This window comes from Bombina bombina, chromosome 6, assembly GCF_027579735.1.
Source record: "Bombina bombina isolate aBomBom1 chromosome 6, aBomBom1.pri, whole genome shotgun sequence".
In the NCBI taxonomy this organism is placed as follows: domain Eukaryota; kingdom Metazoa; phylum Chordata; class Amphibia; order Anura; family Bombinatoridae; genus Bombina; species Bombina bombina.
The window spans coordinates 1030461185-1030480403 of NC_069504.1; the positions used below are offsets into that span (position 1 = coordinate 1030461185).

General features: G+C 36.0%; 1 protein-coding gene across 1 annotated transcript in view; it reads right to left on the reverse strand.

Annotated features, from left to right (window-relative positions):
- Nucleotides 1-19219, reverse strand: part of RFX4 (regulatory factor X4) — a 208588-nt gene that overhangs the window by 22625 nt on the left and 166744 nt on the right. The window contains exons 14-16 of the mRNA XM_053718768.1: nucleotides 12539-12658; nucleotides 8695-8850; nucleotides 2935-3094 (exon numbers count right to left, since the gene is read on the reverse strand). Of these exons, the coding sequence (XP_053574743.1) occupies nucleotides 2935-3094; nucleotides 8695-8850; nucleotides 12539-12658 (436 nt within the window). The remainder of the gene's footprint in view (nucleotides 1-2934; nucleotides 3095-8694; nucleotides 8851-12538; nucleotides 12659-19219) is intronic.

Sequence of the window (19219 nt, forward strand, 5' to 3'; positions counted from 1 at the left end):
TGTACATGTATTGTTAAAGGGCCATGATACCCAAATGTTGAAACACTTGAAAGTGCTGCAGCATAGCTGTAAAAAAAGCTGTCTAGAAAATATCACCTGAACATCTCTATGTAAAAAAGAAAGATATTTTATCTCAAAATATCCTAAGAATTCAAACCCCATTGCAAAGCAGCAAATCAGTATGGCTGTCCCCGGGACCTGCAAGGGAGTGAGCTTCGTGCACACTCATCTTATTATCCTATAAAATTTACAGGAAGTTTACTATGAAATCTCATGACAGTTAAGTCATATATCAGGAGATCACAATAAAAGAGTTCATGACCTCAGCACTTTTGATGCTGATTGGCTGCTGTTCATTTCTTCATTTTATTTTTTTACCTGCAGCTGGGAGCAGCTGAGTATAACTTTTTACATAGAGATGCTCAGGTGATATTTTCCTGTCAGCTTTTTACAGTTATACTGCATCAGTTTCAAGTGATTTAGCATATGAGTATTATGTCCCTTTAAGCAATAAAGTTTCATATTATTGCTAATAATGTATGTTTAGGCACATTGCTCATCTTTGTATGTGATGTCCATAGAAAATATGGTAACAGTTTATAAAATAAAACTTAACCCTTTGAGAGCTAATGATGGCTCTGAGCCGTCACAGAGTTTCCCACTCTGGTGCTAATGACGGCTCAGAGCCGTCGCTAGCACTCTCCCACCTTGAGGGAGATCTGGGGGCTCCCACCCACTCCTACCCCGGCAATCAGGCCTGTAGAGTGACAGGCATCGCCGAGGCTTCCCATTTTGCGTGGTGACGTCACGCGCAATAACGTGATGACGTCACTGCGCAACTTTATTTATACTAAACAATGTTAAGTATAGGAGCAGGGGGCATGCTGCTTAGAAGCCTGTATCTCAGGCATTTAAGCAGCTACAGACCCCCAAGACCCATCATTGGAAAGGCAATTGCCTAACCTTTGAGTCTCGGGAGTCTAATAATAATAAAAAGTTAAAAAAAAATTGTTAAAAAAATAAAAAAATGTTTTTAAAAATCTTAGCACCCAGGTGGGAAAGTACTTAGTACTCAAAGGGTTAAAGGGACACTAAATCCAAAATTTTTCTTTAATGATTAAAACGGAGCATGCATTTTTAAGCAACTTTCTAATTTACTTCTTTTATCAATTTTTCTTCATTCTCTTGCTATCTTTATTTAAAAATCAGGACTGTAAAGCTTAAGAGCCGGCCCATTTTTGGTTGAGAACCTGGGTAATGCTTTCTTATTGGTTTGCTAAATGTAGCCACCAATAAGCAAGCGCTATCCAGGGTGCTTAACCTAAAATGGGCTGGCTCCTAAGCTTTAAATTCCTCATTTTTAGTAAAGATGGCAAGAGAACAAAAAAAAATTGATAGTAGGAGTAAATTAGAAAGTTGCTTAAAATTGCATTTTCTATCTAAATCATTAAAGAAAAAAATTGGGTTTAGTATCCCTTTAAGGAATGCAAGCTATACTGTTAGACACATTAATAATATGTACAAGAAAATAGTATTCCAGTAATCTACAACATGTTAAAGGGATATGAAACCCCCAAACATTATTTTGTGATTCAGACAGAGCATACCATTTTAAAAAGGTTTCCAGTTTATTTCTATGATCAAATTTGCTTAGTTCTAATGATATTCTAGCGCTGTGGAATATGTTGGCGCTCTACAAATAACCGATAATAATAAAATAATAATAATAATAATTCTTTGTTGAAGAGATACCTAGGTTGGTTTCATGATCACTATATGGCAGGAAATAGTGCTTCCATCTAGTGCTCTTGCTAATGCATAACATTCTTGCAAAACTGGTGCCATATAGTGCTTTTCAACAAAAGATACCAAGAACAAAAATGATAACAGAACTACATTAGAAAGTTAGAATCATAAAAGAAAAAAATTGGGCTTCATAATCCTTTAAACATTGATCCTTTTGATTAAAAGAGTATTAAAGGAACAATGCATAGTAACATTACCTTCCTTTTAATGTGTTCTCAATGATTAATTTTACCTGCTGGACTATAATAAATTGTTTCAAATAGCTCATTTACCTTTATTTGTAATTGAAATAGCTGATTATCGTATTGAAGCTACTGCTTCCTATGCTAAACATTTTAATACTACATTATAGGGTATAGAAACAAGAAAGAGCAGCAGAAATCTTCCTTCCCAGTAGGAAGTTGGAGAGAGACCCGACAATTTGAAATGGTGTTCCTGCAGCTATTTCTGTCCTGATTAAAACCACTTAAGTGATTAAATATCTAATTCAGTTATTTCCAGGTAGCAACCCTATACAAAACTCATCTTTTCCCAAAATAGTTCCCTCCCTTCACTGTCTTAACTATTAGACATAGCAAAATAACCACAAAAACAAAGCATTTCCTCAAGACAAAGATACTCCATCCCATTATGACCTTTACACTGATAGGCCATATAAACCATTTCATGAAGAGTGAAGACAAAATTACAACCCTCGGTCTCACTAAGGTCAGCTTGATTAATTAAACCCCAACCACACAACTCTATCAGCAACCCTACGAATGCCATCAAACATTCATGCCACCATCACAATTCATCCAAGAGGGAGGGCAGGAAAGCAGAATCTTCAACAGGAAGCAGAAGAGGTCAGGTAACCATTGGCAGTAGCTGGTAAGGAAGACCTCCTCGCAATATGCAACATAGTTACACCAACATCACAAACATACTACCTTCTTATTCTCTACCAGGCCTTATTCCTTAAGGGCTCTCCAAACCTACAGAGAGTTCTCCATTGTCATTTTGTTTTCAAGCTTTTAAAAATATGGTACGGCCCACCAATAGAGTTATAAGTGAGCAATGAATCCCTATGTACTGGTTGTACACAAACATGTATTTCCAATAACTAAACATAAACAAGATTCAACCTACCCATGATCTTCTCGATGTGGATAAACAGGTATTCTGTGTGTGACAGAAGTTGGCATGTGTGTGCTCCTCATACAGGGTACTTGCTGACCATTCTCTGCCGTTCCATTAGCAGCTGTAGTGACAGTGTAAGTTAGAGACCATGTGTATGACTGCATTGCGCCTACAAAGCAGAAATAGACAGTAACATGAACCTGATCACTGATTCTGTTTCTGGGAATTAATATTATTTAAATATTTAACTGTATATTTTAAGTATTTTTGTAATTGTACAGAGCAGGGATGTATTTTTGCCTAGGCCAAATAGACCTGTGCCTGGAGCTGTACAATATAATAAGGATGGCAAACTTTTAGCAATATTTCTATACCATTATGTTTTCAAACTCCTAAGTGATTCACATGGGTTTTTTGGGGTTTACAGAGGCCATTTCATTTCATAAGAAAATCCAGTTGTCGAATGGTTCTCATTTGGCCTCACATAAGGTCCACTAATGCTTTGCATTGAGAACCCTTGGCAGCTGTTATTCAATAACATATTCAGAAAACACATATACAGCTTTGTATTGCATGTTTTCTTTAGCTTTTTTTCTATTTTTAATAGCATTAATATTCTCAAGATCGATTTAGGCCTGTTTTATGGCAGATATGTTTTCTGTTGGCATACTTTCATTTTTTTTTTTAAAATGATTAAGGTTTCACGCATGTTCATTTTACATGTTAATAAACACAATTATTTGCTGGTTTAATATTAATTTCTACATATACAAGCCACACTTTTAAAATAAAACGTGAACATCAGCTAAATATGCTTGTTAGAATGCATAATGACAAATGTTTTGATGTTTGCAAAAGGTTAAATAAAATTACACAAATTTTCTTAACCTCTCCGTCAGCTCTGAGCTGATGGCTTAAAACCACCACGGACTAGTCTGACCAGGGTAATTGACAGCCCCTGCTCTCAGGCGATTGGCTGTGAGAACAGGGGTGCTGCTGCCCACTACCCGCGAACACAGGCAGACAAATTCCCTAATTGGGAGTTTGTCCATACGCACTTTAATAAATGGAGCCCATTGCCTGCACATAACACACATTAGACAGTTAATATTGAATCAATCAGCCTCTGTTTTAGTTTCATTTTAGCCTTGTATCTTGTGCAGTTTTCCATGAGTTTACCCAATTCACATGTAAGAAAATCAAATTTTCCAGTTATTACATATTGACTAATTTAGACAACTTTGCTTCTAGTGGGTTAGAAAGCATGGAAAAGGAAGCCACAACTGCCGACCTTTGGGTACAAGGATTTTGCACAACAAACTCTAATGGCCCTCTTTTCAGTAAGATTGATTACTTTGAATCAGAGTTTCTCAATCTCAGTCCTCAGGGCAAACCAACAGGCCATATTTTCAAGCTATCTGAACGAGAGTGCAGGTAAAATAATCAGTTGATCAGTAACAATGTTTAGTAAAGGGACAGTTTTTATCTTCTAAAGCCAATTAGGGAAATATATGTTGCAGAGTTAGCCTTGAGAAGTATGCAGTGTACATTTTTAACCTTGAGAATTAGAAACAACAATTTTCAGAGCTAAATTACATCAAAAGAAGACAAAATAAATAATGAAAGTATATTGCATCATTAGTTTTACTATTCTTAACTAAACATTTTATGTAAAAAACTCAAGATTTACTGTCCCTTAACCTGTTCTTACCCAAGGTAATCCTGAAAATCTTTCTTGATAGTGTGACCTAAAGACTGGAATTGAGAAACACTCCATTAAATGTTAAAGGGAACTTAATTTTATTTGAACGAGCAACTTAGAAGGTCTCATTGATGGTATGTGACATTTAGGTGATCACATCACAATCAATTATGCCACTCATGTTTAAAAAACAGGTCCAGAATTTAAGCAATATTTTAGAGGGACTTTTAATTGATCACTTCTAATAAAGATGCGCTGTTAAAGATACTTTTTAATCTGGCCATGCCATCCTAATACCCCACGCTCTGGTCACCCACTTCAAAACTCATGAGTTTGAATTGTTCTCCAATCAGCACTCTAGCTTCAAAAAAAAGTGCCGTACGGCTAGAACACTGATTGGAGAACAGTTCAAACCATTAACTCACAGAAAAAAAAGAGTTTTGAAGTGGGTGGCCAGAGCACAGGGAATTAAAATAAAATGCTAGATTAAAAAGTAAGTTACAGAGCATCTTTATTAGAAGTCCCTCTAAAATTTTGCTTAGATTCCTGACTTGATTTTAAAACGTAAAGCTTACCATCAATTTTAATATGAGTAAACCTACACAAATAACAGCTTTACATTTACATTTTTCATGTTGAGAGGAAAGTCATTCAGATATATTTTCATGATCATTTTTGAAAGCTCTTTGTTGAGATGTACCCTAGTTTTATTTGTGCCAGTATAGTAAGGTATCCTTTTGTTATTCAGATAAAAGTTCATGGACCACCCATCTAGTTACTACGATAGTATTTGTTTATGTAAATGGATAGGGAAGAGATGTGTAACACATCAAACAAATGTTGCAATAAGAACAATGAATTGTAATTCTATGGTGCCTGAATCAAAGTGCATAAAGTATTCGTGCACCCACTTCTAGAGTGCAAGCCAAGCATAACATTACCACAATGGTGTGCATGAGAGCTTTAAAAATGAACGAAGGAATAAAGCAACAGTTGTTATGATCTAATCATGGTTGGATAGGCTGAGGTGCCAAAGATCAAAGAGATAAAAAAAAACAAAGCAATGAAACTCTGAAAGCGCTGGCCCAGCACCCAAGTGATTCTTAAATTCACTTTTAGATTTATGTAAGAACATAACAAATTGAAAGCAAGTAGACACTTTCCAGGTCATTTAAAGATTTATACTGTACCAAATTAATTCTGTAGTGTCTCTTTAACATTTCAGATAGAATATTGCACTTTAGAGACAAACATAAACCTTTTGACAGTGGTTTTAGACTTTGCATGAGTTGTGCACGGTTTTTCTTTTTTATTTGTGTTCTCTTGAACGCTAGTTAAAGGGACATTATACACTAGATTTTTTTTTGCATAAATGTTTTGGAGATGATCCATTTATATAGCCCATCTGGGAGTGTTTTTATAAAAATGTATAGTTTTGCTTATTTTTTAATAACATTGTGCTGATTTTCAGAGCCCTAACCAAGCCCCACAGTGTATACACGCGTTTACAGACTACTACTTGCTCCTATTTATGTTATCTGTCTTTTTATATGCAGGGGGGGGGGAGGGGGGAGTGTCTGCTCCTTTGCTTTCCCGGCTATTTCACTTGGTGTCCCAGTCAACCTCATCAACAATGCTAAACTGGGAGCTTCTAAGTAAGTTTTTAAAGGTTTTATACTGGATTTTTAGATCAGCATTTGTGCATATTGTTCTTTATAGTAGTGTCTATTGCATGCAGTTATATGAAAATTGGTGTATACTGTCCCTTTAATCATCTAATAGTAAATGAGACAAAGGCAAATTTTCCCTGAATTTCAAATGTATAATTTGACTTACCGGAATCTATTTTTTCTAATATTTAGAAAACTTTTCCAATTCTTAATCTGTAACAATTTCCAGAGACGTGAATAGTGAATATTGTTGAAGAAAACAAAATGTTTGGATAAGCTTTTCTGAAAGATTAGACTGTGCTCCATTATTGTGTTAAAGGGGCAGTGTACTGTAAATTGGTGTAAATTGGTTTCTCCTGTGTTTAAAATTACTTTCTAAACCAGCTGCAGAGTTTAAATGCATGGGAAACTGATCCTTTAGGTTTATTTTTGTATATAAAAGGGCTGCCTGCTAACTGGAAGCACAACAGAATAAAATGAGCTGAGCTTGCAGGGAGAGCAGACCTCATAGCTTGTATCTCTATATTTACATAAAATCCTCATTATCTTATCTCTCTGTATACAGTGAGAACAATTAGTAACATTTATACTATATATTGCTTACACAAGAGGCGAAATAATAACAATATTAAAAAAAAGTTATAAACTTCTATTTAAAATGTTCCCCTATTTAATAATTATTATTATTGTTGCCATTTATGACTTTTTTAATCAAAGGCTTCAATCTAGAAACATAATTTCTTTCCATTCCACATAAGGTTCATTAACTAAAGCAGACATCCTCAAACTTGGCCATCCGGAGGTTTTGGAACTACATTTCCCATGATGCTCAGCCAGCATATCAGCTGGCTGAGCATCATGGGAAATGTAGTTCCAAAACCTCTGGCGGGCCAAGTTTAAGGATGTCTGATCTAAAGTCTCGATTAGACAGTGTAACTTTATCATACTTTTGCTTTTTAATCAAATATTAGGTATTGTGAATTTTTATTATTAAGCATATACTTCTATGATTTTAATAGTGGTGTACATGGTCTTTCCTTATCTGGTTACCGCATTCTAATCCGATCATACTCAATTGAGTCTGAAAATGACACACTAGGAATAATGTGGTGGCGTATGGGTTAACACCACGACTTTTGCTTTAAAAAGTGGAAGTCAGTTGACCTTGAGTCATCCCATAGGAAATGCTTTATGCATGAAATGCATAGGATGTACACGGCTCAAATCTAACACTATGGGGCCAATTTATGAAAGTGCGAGCGAACATGATACAATGTAGTGTATCATGTCCGCCGCACATCGATAAATGCCGACAGCATACGCTGTTGGCATTTGTCATTGCACAAGCAGTTCTTGTAAACTGCTTGTGCAATGCCGCCCCCTGCAGATTCGCGGCAAATCAGCGGCTAGCAGGGGGTGTCAATCAGCCCGATCATATAGGATCGGGCGGATTGATGTCCGCAGCTTCAGAGCAGGCAGACAAGTTATGGAGCAGCGGTCTTTAGACCGCTGCTTCATAACTGCTGTTTCCGGCGAGCATGAAGGCTTGCGCGGAAACAGGGGCATCAAACTCCATTTTGGTCTTAATAATTCTGCCCCAATGGGTTATTTGCTGTTTATGTTTTGACTTGGATGTTCAATAAAGCCTATTTTTACTTTGTATTGCCACCTCAATGTAAGTAATTGACTGCAGTATTCTGAAGGTTACAGTTAGACCAATACTTGGGACCTAATATTCAAAACCTTGCCAGTATGGAGAGAGGTCACACAAAATGTATGGGATTTTTTATGGGATTTTTTTTAGACCTTGTATTGTAGTGTAAGAGTCTCTGTTTCACACAAAGAACACCACATAGCAACATAAACATTTCTCAGGTTAAAATTTGTGTTTCTACATTTTTTTAAGGTCCTCCCCGTACCAACGAGACTTCTTAAAATATCTCGCCTGAGTGGCGAGGCTTTGAATATCAGGCCCTTAGAGAGATCAATAGAAAATTAACATTTTAGTACCTCTCTTTGGGAGCATATTTTTTGTAAACATTCTTGTTTACAAAACTTTTCTATAGCCAGTATTTAAGTATTGAACTTTACAGTATATTTGGGGATATATCAGCTATTTTAAATGACAAAAGCAAGGTAAATGAGCTTTTGTAAACAATTTAATACATTTCAACAAGTAAAATGGATTAGTGGGAACACATTAAAGGAGAGAAAAATAACTGTACACTGTCCATTTAATATTTATATTTAGAAAAAAGTTGACAAGACACAACATCAAACAAACACACTTTCTTCACAATAAACTAATATTTATATATTATGAAGAATTCTTGGCCTTCAGACAACATTATTTTTGTAGTTCACTTTATGTGTATTATTGTGTGTCATATGCCTTACCTGTTGTGACCGCTACACTAACACTCTCAGGGGACTGGCTCCCGACAGGTGAGGTTGCTGAAATCTCAACCGAGGCAGATGTAGCCGGTGAGAATGAATCTGGAGATGGTGTGGAAATTGCAGGTTCTGATAGTACAATGTCTTCCCTTACTTCAGCTAGGAGTTGAAACATAATTATTAGTTATGAATAAAGCGAAATAGAAAATAACATCATGTGCTCTGCTCTTAAATTAATGCTAACACCTTTAAATAGTTTTGTTTTGAATCTGTCCTTGAACATAAGTCTTTATTTTATGTTGAAATGTTTTTATTTGACAGTATTTTCAGTACATTAACAATTGTACATTGGAATAATGAACATCAAACTTAGAGAGAAAAAAAGAAAAAAAAACACGTGACAAGAAATCACAGAGAAAAAAAATAAAATAAAATAAAACAAAGGTACAATATGTATGAATCAGTAGGTATTACATTCTTTATAACATTTCAGTTAAGAGTGTATACATTATCTTATCCATAGGTGATACGGGTTTAGAGCATTAACAATAGGATTACAATCAGTTCCTCATGTGGAGTTGTAAGTGATGTTGGACCCCCCCTTTAGTACCCAGTAAAACCAGATTTTGTCCACTACCTCCTTGTTATCTAGGATCCAGGATGCTGAATCACACATAGAGTGTGTCGTCTTAATTTTATTCAATACTTCCTGCCATGTAAGGGATCCCGTTTTCCAGTATTTGGCTATACAGGATCTTGTAAGTGTACACAGAATCTTAATATATGTGTTTATTGAACTTTGGGAGTCGAGCATGGAGTAAAGCCTGTGCCTGGGTGAGTTGAATATTAACATCTAGAGTGTTGCTTATCAAGAGAGAGAGATTGTCCCAAACCTGTTTGACTTTGTCGCATTCCCACCATAAGTGTGTATAAGTGCCTAGGGCATTGCATCCTCTATAGCATGACCTATTCCCTGTGGGGGTCATGTGTGCAGTCTGTAATGGAGTTAAATACCATCTATAGGCAGTTTTGAGTGCATTTTCCCTTAGCTCTGCACTAAGCAGTCCTCTATCTATCTCACTAAATATGTCACTCCATTTCTGCATGTCCAGCTCCACTCCCAAGTCCCTTTCCCAGTTTAAAATTAATTGAGATTTAACCTGTGTATGGATTGATTGTATAGCGGAGTACAACCTTGAAATGGTATGTTTCGTTCTGTGTGGGGCCTTACATATAGTCTCTAGTATTGTGGTGTTCTGGACTGTATAGGTCTTTTGAAATTCTCTGAGAGCTGATAATATCTGGAGATATAGGAACCAGTTTAATATTAGGGGTAAAATTTTATCTTGTATCTGATTGAATGTTAAAATTACATTATTATTTATCAGATCAGCGACTCTGTAGAGGCCCTTATTACTCCATTTGTCTATTAGTAATCGCTGATCCTGAGGTAGAAGATATCTAATTGGCGTATTTCTGGAGTGCATTGGTCTTAGCTTAGTCGTTTTGGCAACTTTATTGCAGGACACCAGAGTGGAGTCCAGAGTGGGGGGTTTGACTTGTTGTGTGGTAAATGTGTGCGTCCTCTCTTCCCATATAATGTCTGCTGATTGATTCCAACCTCCCATTTCAGCTTCAAGAGTTGGCCAAATAGTATCAATATTAGGGTTGTCTAGGAGTGCTGTTTGAGCTAATCTCGCTGCCCTGTAATAATCAATTAGGTTGGTGACCCCAATCCCCCCTAAATCTCTGTGTCTCGTCAAAATATTTGCTGGAATTCTAGGGGATTTTCTCCCTCTAATAAATCTTATCAGGTCTGATTGGACCTGCGCTAGTTCTGTGAGTGGTATTTTGACTGGAAGTGCCCTGAAAAGATATAATAAGCGTGGCAGAATATTCATCTTAACCGCAGCTTTTTGTCCGTACCAGGAAAAGGAATATTGCGACCATTTTTGGAGGTCTTGGCGGATCTCTTTAAACAATGGCAAGTAATTAGATTTATATAGTTGGTAAAATTGGGTTGTTAGGTGTATGCCGAGATATTTAATAGTGTGAGTGGCCCATTTCATGGTGAAATTTAATTCTATTAACTTTCGTGTGTGGGGTGGCAAGAGAATAGGAAGAGCTTCACATTTTTCTAGATTAATCTTATAACCTGAGATAGATGAAAATCTGTCTAATAATTGGTATAAATTTGGAAGGGAAATCAATGGTTTGGTGACTGTTAGTAAAATGTCATCTGCAAACAACATCAGTTTATATTCAGTGGATCTAAGTTTGAATCCTGAAATATCTGGGGAATCTCTTATCTGTGCCGCCAAAGGCTCAATGCATAGGGCAAACAGGAGGGGTGACAGGGGGCATCCCTGCCTGGTTCCGTTTAGGATGGGGAAAATTTTAGACTTGTACCCTGTTGCCGTTACCTGCGCTGAGGGGTTTGAGTATATCATCTCTATTGCAGTTATAAAAGGACCTCTGAAACCCATGGTGTGAAGCACTTGTAATAGATACTTCCAATCAATTCTATCAAACGCCTTCTCCGCGTCCAACGAGAGGAGCAGAGAAGGCGTTTTGGACTCAGTTAAGTAATGTATAGAGTCTACCATGCACCTAATATTATCTGGGGCTTCCCTATCCTTTATGAAACTGACCTGATCCGGATGAATCAGACGGGGCAATAATGTTTTAAGACGGTTGGCAAGAATTTTGGTAAAAATTTTGAGATCCTGATTGATAAGGGAAATGGGACGATAGTTTGAACAATATTTTGGATTTCTACCTGGTTTTGGGATTACCACAATATTGGCCATTAGTAGTTCAGGAGGAATTGGGCGACCCTCCAGGATCTGTTTACAAAAATCAGTTAACTGGGGAATTAAGATAGACTTGAATAATTTATAATACTCCCCTGGAAATCCGTCTGGGCCAGGGGCCTTGCCTTTTTTGAGGTCTTTAATAGCTAATGATACCTCTAAAGGTGATATCTGGGAGTTCAATAGTTTTCTGTATAAGTCTTTATTTTAAAGGTCCATCATGGCGTTATGTTATATTCACACTAAACTCCCCATACAAACATGAGTATGGTCTATCAAACTTGCATGTTATGTTTCTGCCCGCATTTTAAATATTTTCCAGATTAATGTTTTAGTCCCAAATCCACTTTACTATCTATAAATGAAGTGGAGTATTTCTGACAAGTCAACCTTCCTTTAAAATGTTTTCATGCCCACTAGATTTCTGTGTGTTTCTGCATGTATGTATGTGTACACACACACACACACACACACATATATATATATATATATATATATATATATATATATATATATATATATATATATACTGTTTTTAATACATATATATATATAAATATATATATATATATATATATATATATATATATATATATATATATATATATATATATATATATATATATATATTATATTTCCTAGCATATTTGTATGATTAGTGTTGAATAGTGTTCAATATTTCACTAACCTAAAAGCCAAAATTATTTCTCAATGCTGGAATATCTTACTATCCTATAACGAAGGACTAGTGGAAATTTCCAGCCCTACATATATGTATGTATAACTATATATCATCTCTCTTACACACATAATTATCATAACATTGTTCCCCTGCTTTAACGTTTTCCCTACTCTTACATTATCCCCCACCCACATCTGCCTTGCTATATACCGTCATCCATGCATTTCCAGAATCATTATATTAAATAGTATTTTTTTACCATGTGAGTAATAACAAACGGATTTCTTTTGGGACTAAATATGACAATGGTTTTTTTATTATTTTATTATATTATTGAGTAGAAATATCTCACCGCTGTTTGCGTCTCCCTTCATTGCCCTCATGAGCTCATTGGCTCTCTCTTGACAGTGGAGCGACTCCAGCAAATAAAGTACATAGTCATCAAACATTAAGTGAATAAGGTGAAAAGAACCTGAAAGTGATAGAAAATATAGTCAGTCTTCTGTTGGGTGAATAATTGTATTATATACACAAGACATGCTTTAGAGGGATATGAACGTCAAAATGAAACTTTCATGATTAAGGTAAAACATGCATTATATAGAGACTTTTTAATTTACTTCATTGTCTTGGTATACTTTGTTAAAAGCATACCTGGATAGGCTCAGACTTAGCACTGCACCACTGGGAGCTAGCTAGCAATTGTTGGCTATGCACATATGCCTCCTGTTGTTTTTGGCTCACTAGATGTTCAGCTAGTTCCCAGTACTGCATTACTGGTCTGGATCTGATTTAAGTATATGTTCAACTCTGCTGCTAATTACATTAATCTTTTCCACATTGATTATATATGATTAAATATAGTTCAAATTAATTTTTTCAGAAGTAAGCATTCACTAAAGAGTTAAAGCCCCACCTCCAGGCTGATGATCAGAAACAGGGTAATATCCATTCAGAGGGATCATCCCAGCTTTTATGTAGAATTATTTAATTTACAAGTGGCCTAAAGGAATGTTATAAAATATATTCCAGAACCAGCCATAAACTTTGTTGGATGTTTTAGTACTGTACTGAAGAACTATTATTAATTTAATGTAAAAAAAAATTCTCCTTTCAAAGTAACATTCAATTCAAGTGCAAGAGTTGTGCATAACGATAATTGTGTTAATTTAAAAAAAAAAAGAAGATATTTTTCTGATGAGGATACAAAATAGCTGTGATAAGTGAAAACTTTACTTCCAGTATACTGTCATTAACACCTTATAGGGAATTATCATTCACCAGCTCCAAAATACTTTTTAATAAGCACTGAAACATGGTGGTTTCTTGTTTGCGCAAGGCCACAATCAGAGGGTGAAAGGGATCACTTGTGTCAGGGGCCCCATCTGCCTGGCAGCCTAATAAAGATTTTTTTAATGGCAGCGGTAGTGCTAGCATGCACAGCGGAATTAGGAGACAGACGGGCGGTAGTTTGTGACAGTCCCATCTTCAGCATGTGCCGATTAGCCTCAAGGTCTTGAAGGCCAACTGCCCTAGATGAAGTATTGTCTTTGATAGAAATACATTATTTTCGCAGTGGAAGTGAAATTTGAATGTGTTTTAACAGATGAATCCAGGGAGCACCTACAAAAACTTGTTTTTTAAAGTGCATGGTAAATCAGAGGACATGGAAATATGAATTGGTTCTGAGAGCCTTCAGAGCTGAGGTTCTTGAAATGAACATCTGTAGCCTTTTGATCTATCACTGGTTTTCCCTATAAGGAAAAATATTATGGAAATACTTTTCTTTGCAGAATCAGATGTTGCCAGGCTGTTCTAAAACTTTAACTACTTAAAAATTCTAGTTCCTTTCTGGTTCTTTACATATAAGTCAAATTATATGTTATCTGTTATAACTGTAATATAACTGTTGTCTATAGTCTGCTGAAAAATCTGTAAGATAAGACAAATTACTGTAATTTCCAGATGATTACTTAAAGGGACGCTATAGTGAAAATTAAACTTTCATGATTCTGATAAAGTATGCCATTAAAAAAAAATACAATATATTTCTATTATCAAAATGTGCACATGTTTTTATATAAACACTTTCTGAGGCTCCAAATTCTACTGAGCATATGCAAAAGTGCAAAGTATATACAAATATGCATTCTGTGATTAGCTGTTGTCAGAATCATGATGCAAGGGGAGGGAAAATTGAATTAACTTTGAAATTTGCCAAATAATATTCTACTGCTCATTTGAAATTCAAAAGTAAGTGCTATTGCATTGTTTTTATATTGTGCATTTGTCAATTATTCCGTTATACTGTTTTAGTGGTAATTTAAATTAGACCTTGACTGGAGGTTGCCCCCCCCCCATCCCTGGTGACTGGAATCTGTAATGATTACTTGCCACTGGTGCTTTCTCACCACAAACTTACTTCTTGGTGGCAACTAGCAAGTGTCTTAAATGAAGCTAGAATGAGTAAAAGTAGAATTCTGAAAACCAGTCTCTCTATGAAATATTGTTTCAATATAAAGGGGTAGATTCAACAAACAGCGGATGCTGCAATCTACCCCCGTAGTTTCCAGATCACTGGAAACAGAACCTCTGAGGCAGCGGACAGCAATCAGATATGATCGGGATGATTGACACCCCCAGCCGATTGGCCGTGAATGCTAGAAATGCTGACGGCATTTAGTGATGTCGGGTGGATGTGATCTGCTACAGCGGATCATGTCCGTCTGACATTTAATAAATCAGCGGCCCCAATAAATGATTTAATTGATCACTTGTGCCTATGTGCCCACTTCATCAGGGGAAGGAAAGATTGCTCTGTGACCAACTGACAGAGACTAGACATTGCCTCTTTAACAAATTTAAAAAATGGATTCAGATGAAAAATATTAAAGCCCATATGTTCCTCTAAAACAACTGATTATTCTCACGCTTATTGTACCTTGCAAGTAAGTATATAGCTGTACACTACACTGGGAAATTCAAAACTGATTTTTTTAAAAACAAAACATAAAACAATCTGAAAAATATATTGCTCAACATAAAGAAAAAAAAATGATCAAAATGATATTAGGAGGCAGACAGCTACCGGAAAGCATTGGTGGTACTAGGGTGGTTCTAAACAATAATTTATCCAACAAGCATAAGTATTCAAGACAGCCCCTACTGGTATTTGTCCTGTATTTGACTCAAGACAAGGAGAGTTGTAAAAAAAAGGTGATGAGTATCCAACAGTACCTCCACCAACACCATTTTTCTGGAGGTTTGTGCTCATCTTTTAAACATCTGCAAATATTCAAGTTCCGGGACCACCTATCACAACAACTGATTCTGCAGCTTTCACTAAAGCAGACAGAATAAAAGCCCGTCCTGGGGACAGAAGTGCAAAAAGAATGTAGCAAGAAAGCTTGGGTATTCTTTTTAGAACATCTGAGTAAGGGTTCCTATCTAACAGCCTGGAGTTGAGGTATCTCCTCAGTGGTAAAAAGACTGTCAGTGAAGAAATATTTTTTATTTATTTTTTAAACTAATTTATTTTAATGTCAAATGGGGGAATTCACTTTGTGTCAATTTTATACCATGATAACTCTCAAATGCATTTATGTGTAATGTTAACAAAATACATAATGCAGTGTCTACTATGTGGGCTTAAACAGAGTACAATTGAAAGTATGTTTTCTTTGACTGTGATCAGAATGTATTAAAAGGCCTGTAAAGTGACATTAAACACCTATTGCTTTTTGTAAAAGGTGCTTGTCCCATGCTTTCTACGGAAGCCAAAAAGCCAAATCTTCAACCTAGGTTTTCAGAATGCTGCAAATTGCATATACTAGCTATCTGATTTACAACATTCCCAGGTTACAGAGTTGGTTTTTTGACCTCCTAGGGAGAGTGGGGCAAGTAGAATTTTACACAAAAACAAGGTGTTTAATGACCTTTTAAGAATAAACTCAACAAAAAAAGTGTAGAGGAAGCCAATGTTAACCAACAAATAATCTTGATTTAAAGATAAACATTATTTTTTATTTTTACCAGTGGTTTACAGTTTTTTATACTATTATCATTAGTAATATTATAGCACTTACAATTCTTTTTTTTGTATTAAGGTCTACAGTGGGGCAAAAAAGTATTTAGCCAGCCACCAATTGTGCAAGTTCTCCCACTTAAGAAGATGAAAGAGGCCTGTAATTTTCATCATAGGTATACCTCAACTATGAGAGACAAAATGTGGAAACAAATCCAGACAATCACATTGTCTGATTTGGAAAGAATTTATTTGCAAATTATGGTGGAAAATAAGTATTTGGTCAATATCAAAAGTTCATCTCAATACTTTGTTATATATCCTTTGTTGGCAATGACAGAGGTCAAACGTTTGAGGTATACCTATGATGAAAATTACAGGCCTCTCTCATCTTCTTAAGTGGGAGAACTTGCACAATTGGTGGCTGACTAAATACTTTTTTGCTCCACTGTATATTAAGGCCTATAAAACATAAGAAAAAAGGCAATATTAGCAGACAAAATATTATGTCGGATGTAAAATTTCCCATTTAATTCTCATTTTAAAATATGGCAAGTAACTATTGCTTCTGGTATTGTTATTATCAATATAAAGTGTTAATAAAATGGGTACAGTGGTTACATTGCATGTGAGACAAAACATTTAAAGGGTCATTAAACATTAAATCAATTTTATAAGCACAATATTGAGGTTATTCCCCACCTCTATTCATGGGCGCTGCCATTTTGAAATTTAGCTTGCACTGCATTCCAATACTGATGCGTTTGCACATTTGCAGCAACTCTTCTTCAGATACATGCAATAAAACATAGGTTCCATAAATGGGGTACCCAAAATTAGAGGGAGCTGCAGTAAAGGGACAGGAAATGCTTTATGCATGAAATGCATAGGATGTACACGGCTCAAATCTAACACTATGGGGCCAATTTATGAAAGTGCGAGCGAACATGATACAATGTAGTGTATCATGTCCGCCGCACATCGATAAATGCCGACAGCATACGCTGTTGGCATTTGTCATTGCACAAGCAGTTCTTGTAAACTGCTTGTGCAATGCCGCCCCCTGCAGATTCGCGGCAAATCAGCGGCTAGCAGGGGGTGTCAATCAGCCCGATCATATAGTCTGCTGAAAAATCTGTAAGATAAGACAAATTACTGTAATTTCCAGATGATTACTTAAAGGGACGCTATAGTGAAAATTAAACTTTCATGATTCTGATAAAGTATGCCATTAAAAAAAAATACAATATATTTCTATTATCAAAATGTGCACATGTTTTTATATAAACACTTTCTGAGGCTCCAAATTCTACTGAGCATATGCAAAAGTGCAAAGTATATACAAATATGCATTCTGTGATTAGCTGTTGTCAGAATCATGATGCAAGGGGAGGGAAAATTGAATTAACTTTGAAATTTGCCAAATAATATTCTACTGCTCATTTGAAATTCAAAAGTAAGTGCTATTGCATTGTTTTTATATTGTGCATTTGTCAATTATTCCGTTATACTGTTTTAGTGGTAATTTAAATTAGACCTTGACTGGAGGTTGCCCCCCCCCCCCATCCCTGGTGACTGGAATCTGTAATGATTACTTGCCACTGGTGCTTTCTCACCACAAACTTACTTCTTGGTGGCAACTAGCAAGTGTCTTAAATGAAGCTAGAATGAGTAAAAGTAGAATTCTGAAAACCAGTCTCTCTATGAAATATTGTTTCAATATAAAGGGGTAGATTCAACAAACAGCGGATGCTGCAATCTACCCCCGTAGTTTCCAGATCACTGGAAACAGAACCTCTGAGGCAGCGGACAGCAATCAGATATGATCGGGATGATTGACACCCCCAGCCGATTGGCCGTGAATGCTAGAAATGCTGACGGCATTTAGTGATGTCGGGTGGATGTGATCTGCTACAGCGGATCATGTCCGTCCGACATTTAATAAATCGGCGGCCCCAATAAATGATTTAATTGATCACTTGTGCCTATGTGCCCACTTCATCAGGGGAAGGAAAGATTGCTCTGTGAACAACTGACAGAGACTAGACATTGCCTCTTTAACAAATTTAAAAAATGGATTCAGATGAAAAATATTAAAGCCCATATGTTCCTCTAAAACAACTGATTATTCTCACGCTTATTGTACCTTGCAAGTAAGTATATAGCTGTACACTACACTGGGAAATTCAAAACTGATTTTTTTAAAAACAAAACATAAAACAATCTGAAAAATATATTGCTCAACATAAAGAAAAAAAAATGATCAAAATGATATTAGGAGGCAGACAGCTACCGGAAAGCATTGGTGGTACTAGGGTGGTTCTAAACAATAATTTATCCAACAAGCATAAGTATTCAAGACAGCCCCTACTGGTATTTGTCCTGTATTTGACTCAAGACAAGGAGAGTTGTAAAAAAAAGGTGATGAGTATCCAACAGTACCTCCACCAACACCATTTTTCTGGAGGTTTGTGCTCATCTTTTAAACATCTGCAAATATTCAAGTTCCGGGACCACCTATCACAACAACTGATTCTGCAGCTTTCACTAAAGCAGACAGAATAAAAGCCCGTCCTGGGGACAGAAGTGCAAAAAGAATGTAGCAAGAAAGCTTGGGTATTCTTTTTAGAACATCTGAGTAAGGGTTCCTATCTAACAGCCTGGAGTTGAGGTATCTCCTCAGTGGTAAAAAGAGTGTCAGTGAAGAAATATTTTTTATTTATTTTTTAAACTAATTTATTTTAATGTCAAATGGGGGAATTCACTTTGTGTCAATTTTATACCATGATAACTCTCAAATGCATTTATGTGTAATGTTAACAAAATACATAATGCAGTGTCTACTATGTGGGCTTAAACAGAGTACAATTGAAAGTATGTTTTCTTTGACTGTGATCAGAATGTATTAAAAGGCCTGTAAAGTGACATTAAACACCTATTGCTTTTTGTAAAAGGTGCTTGTCCCATGCTTTCTACGGAAGCCAAAAAGCCAAATCTTCAACCTAGGTT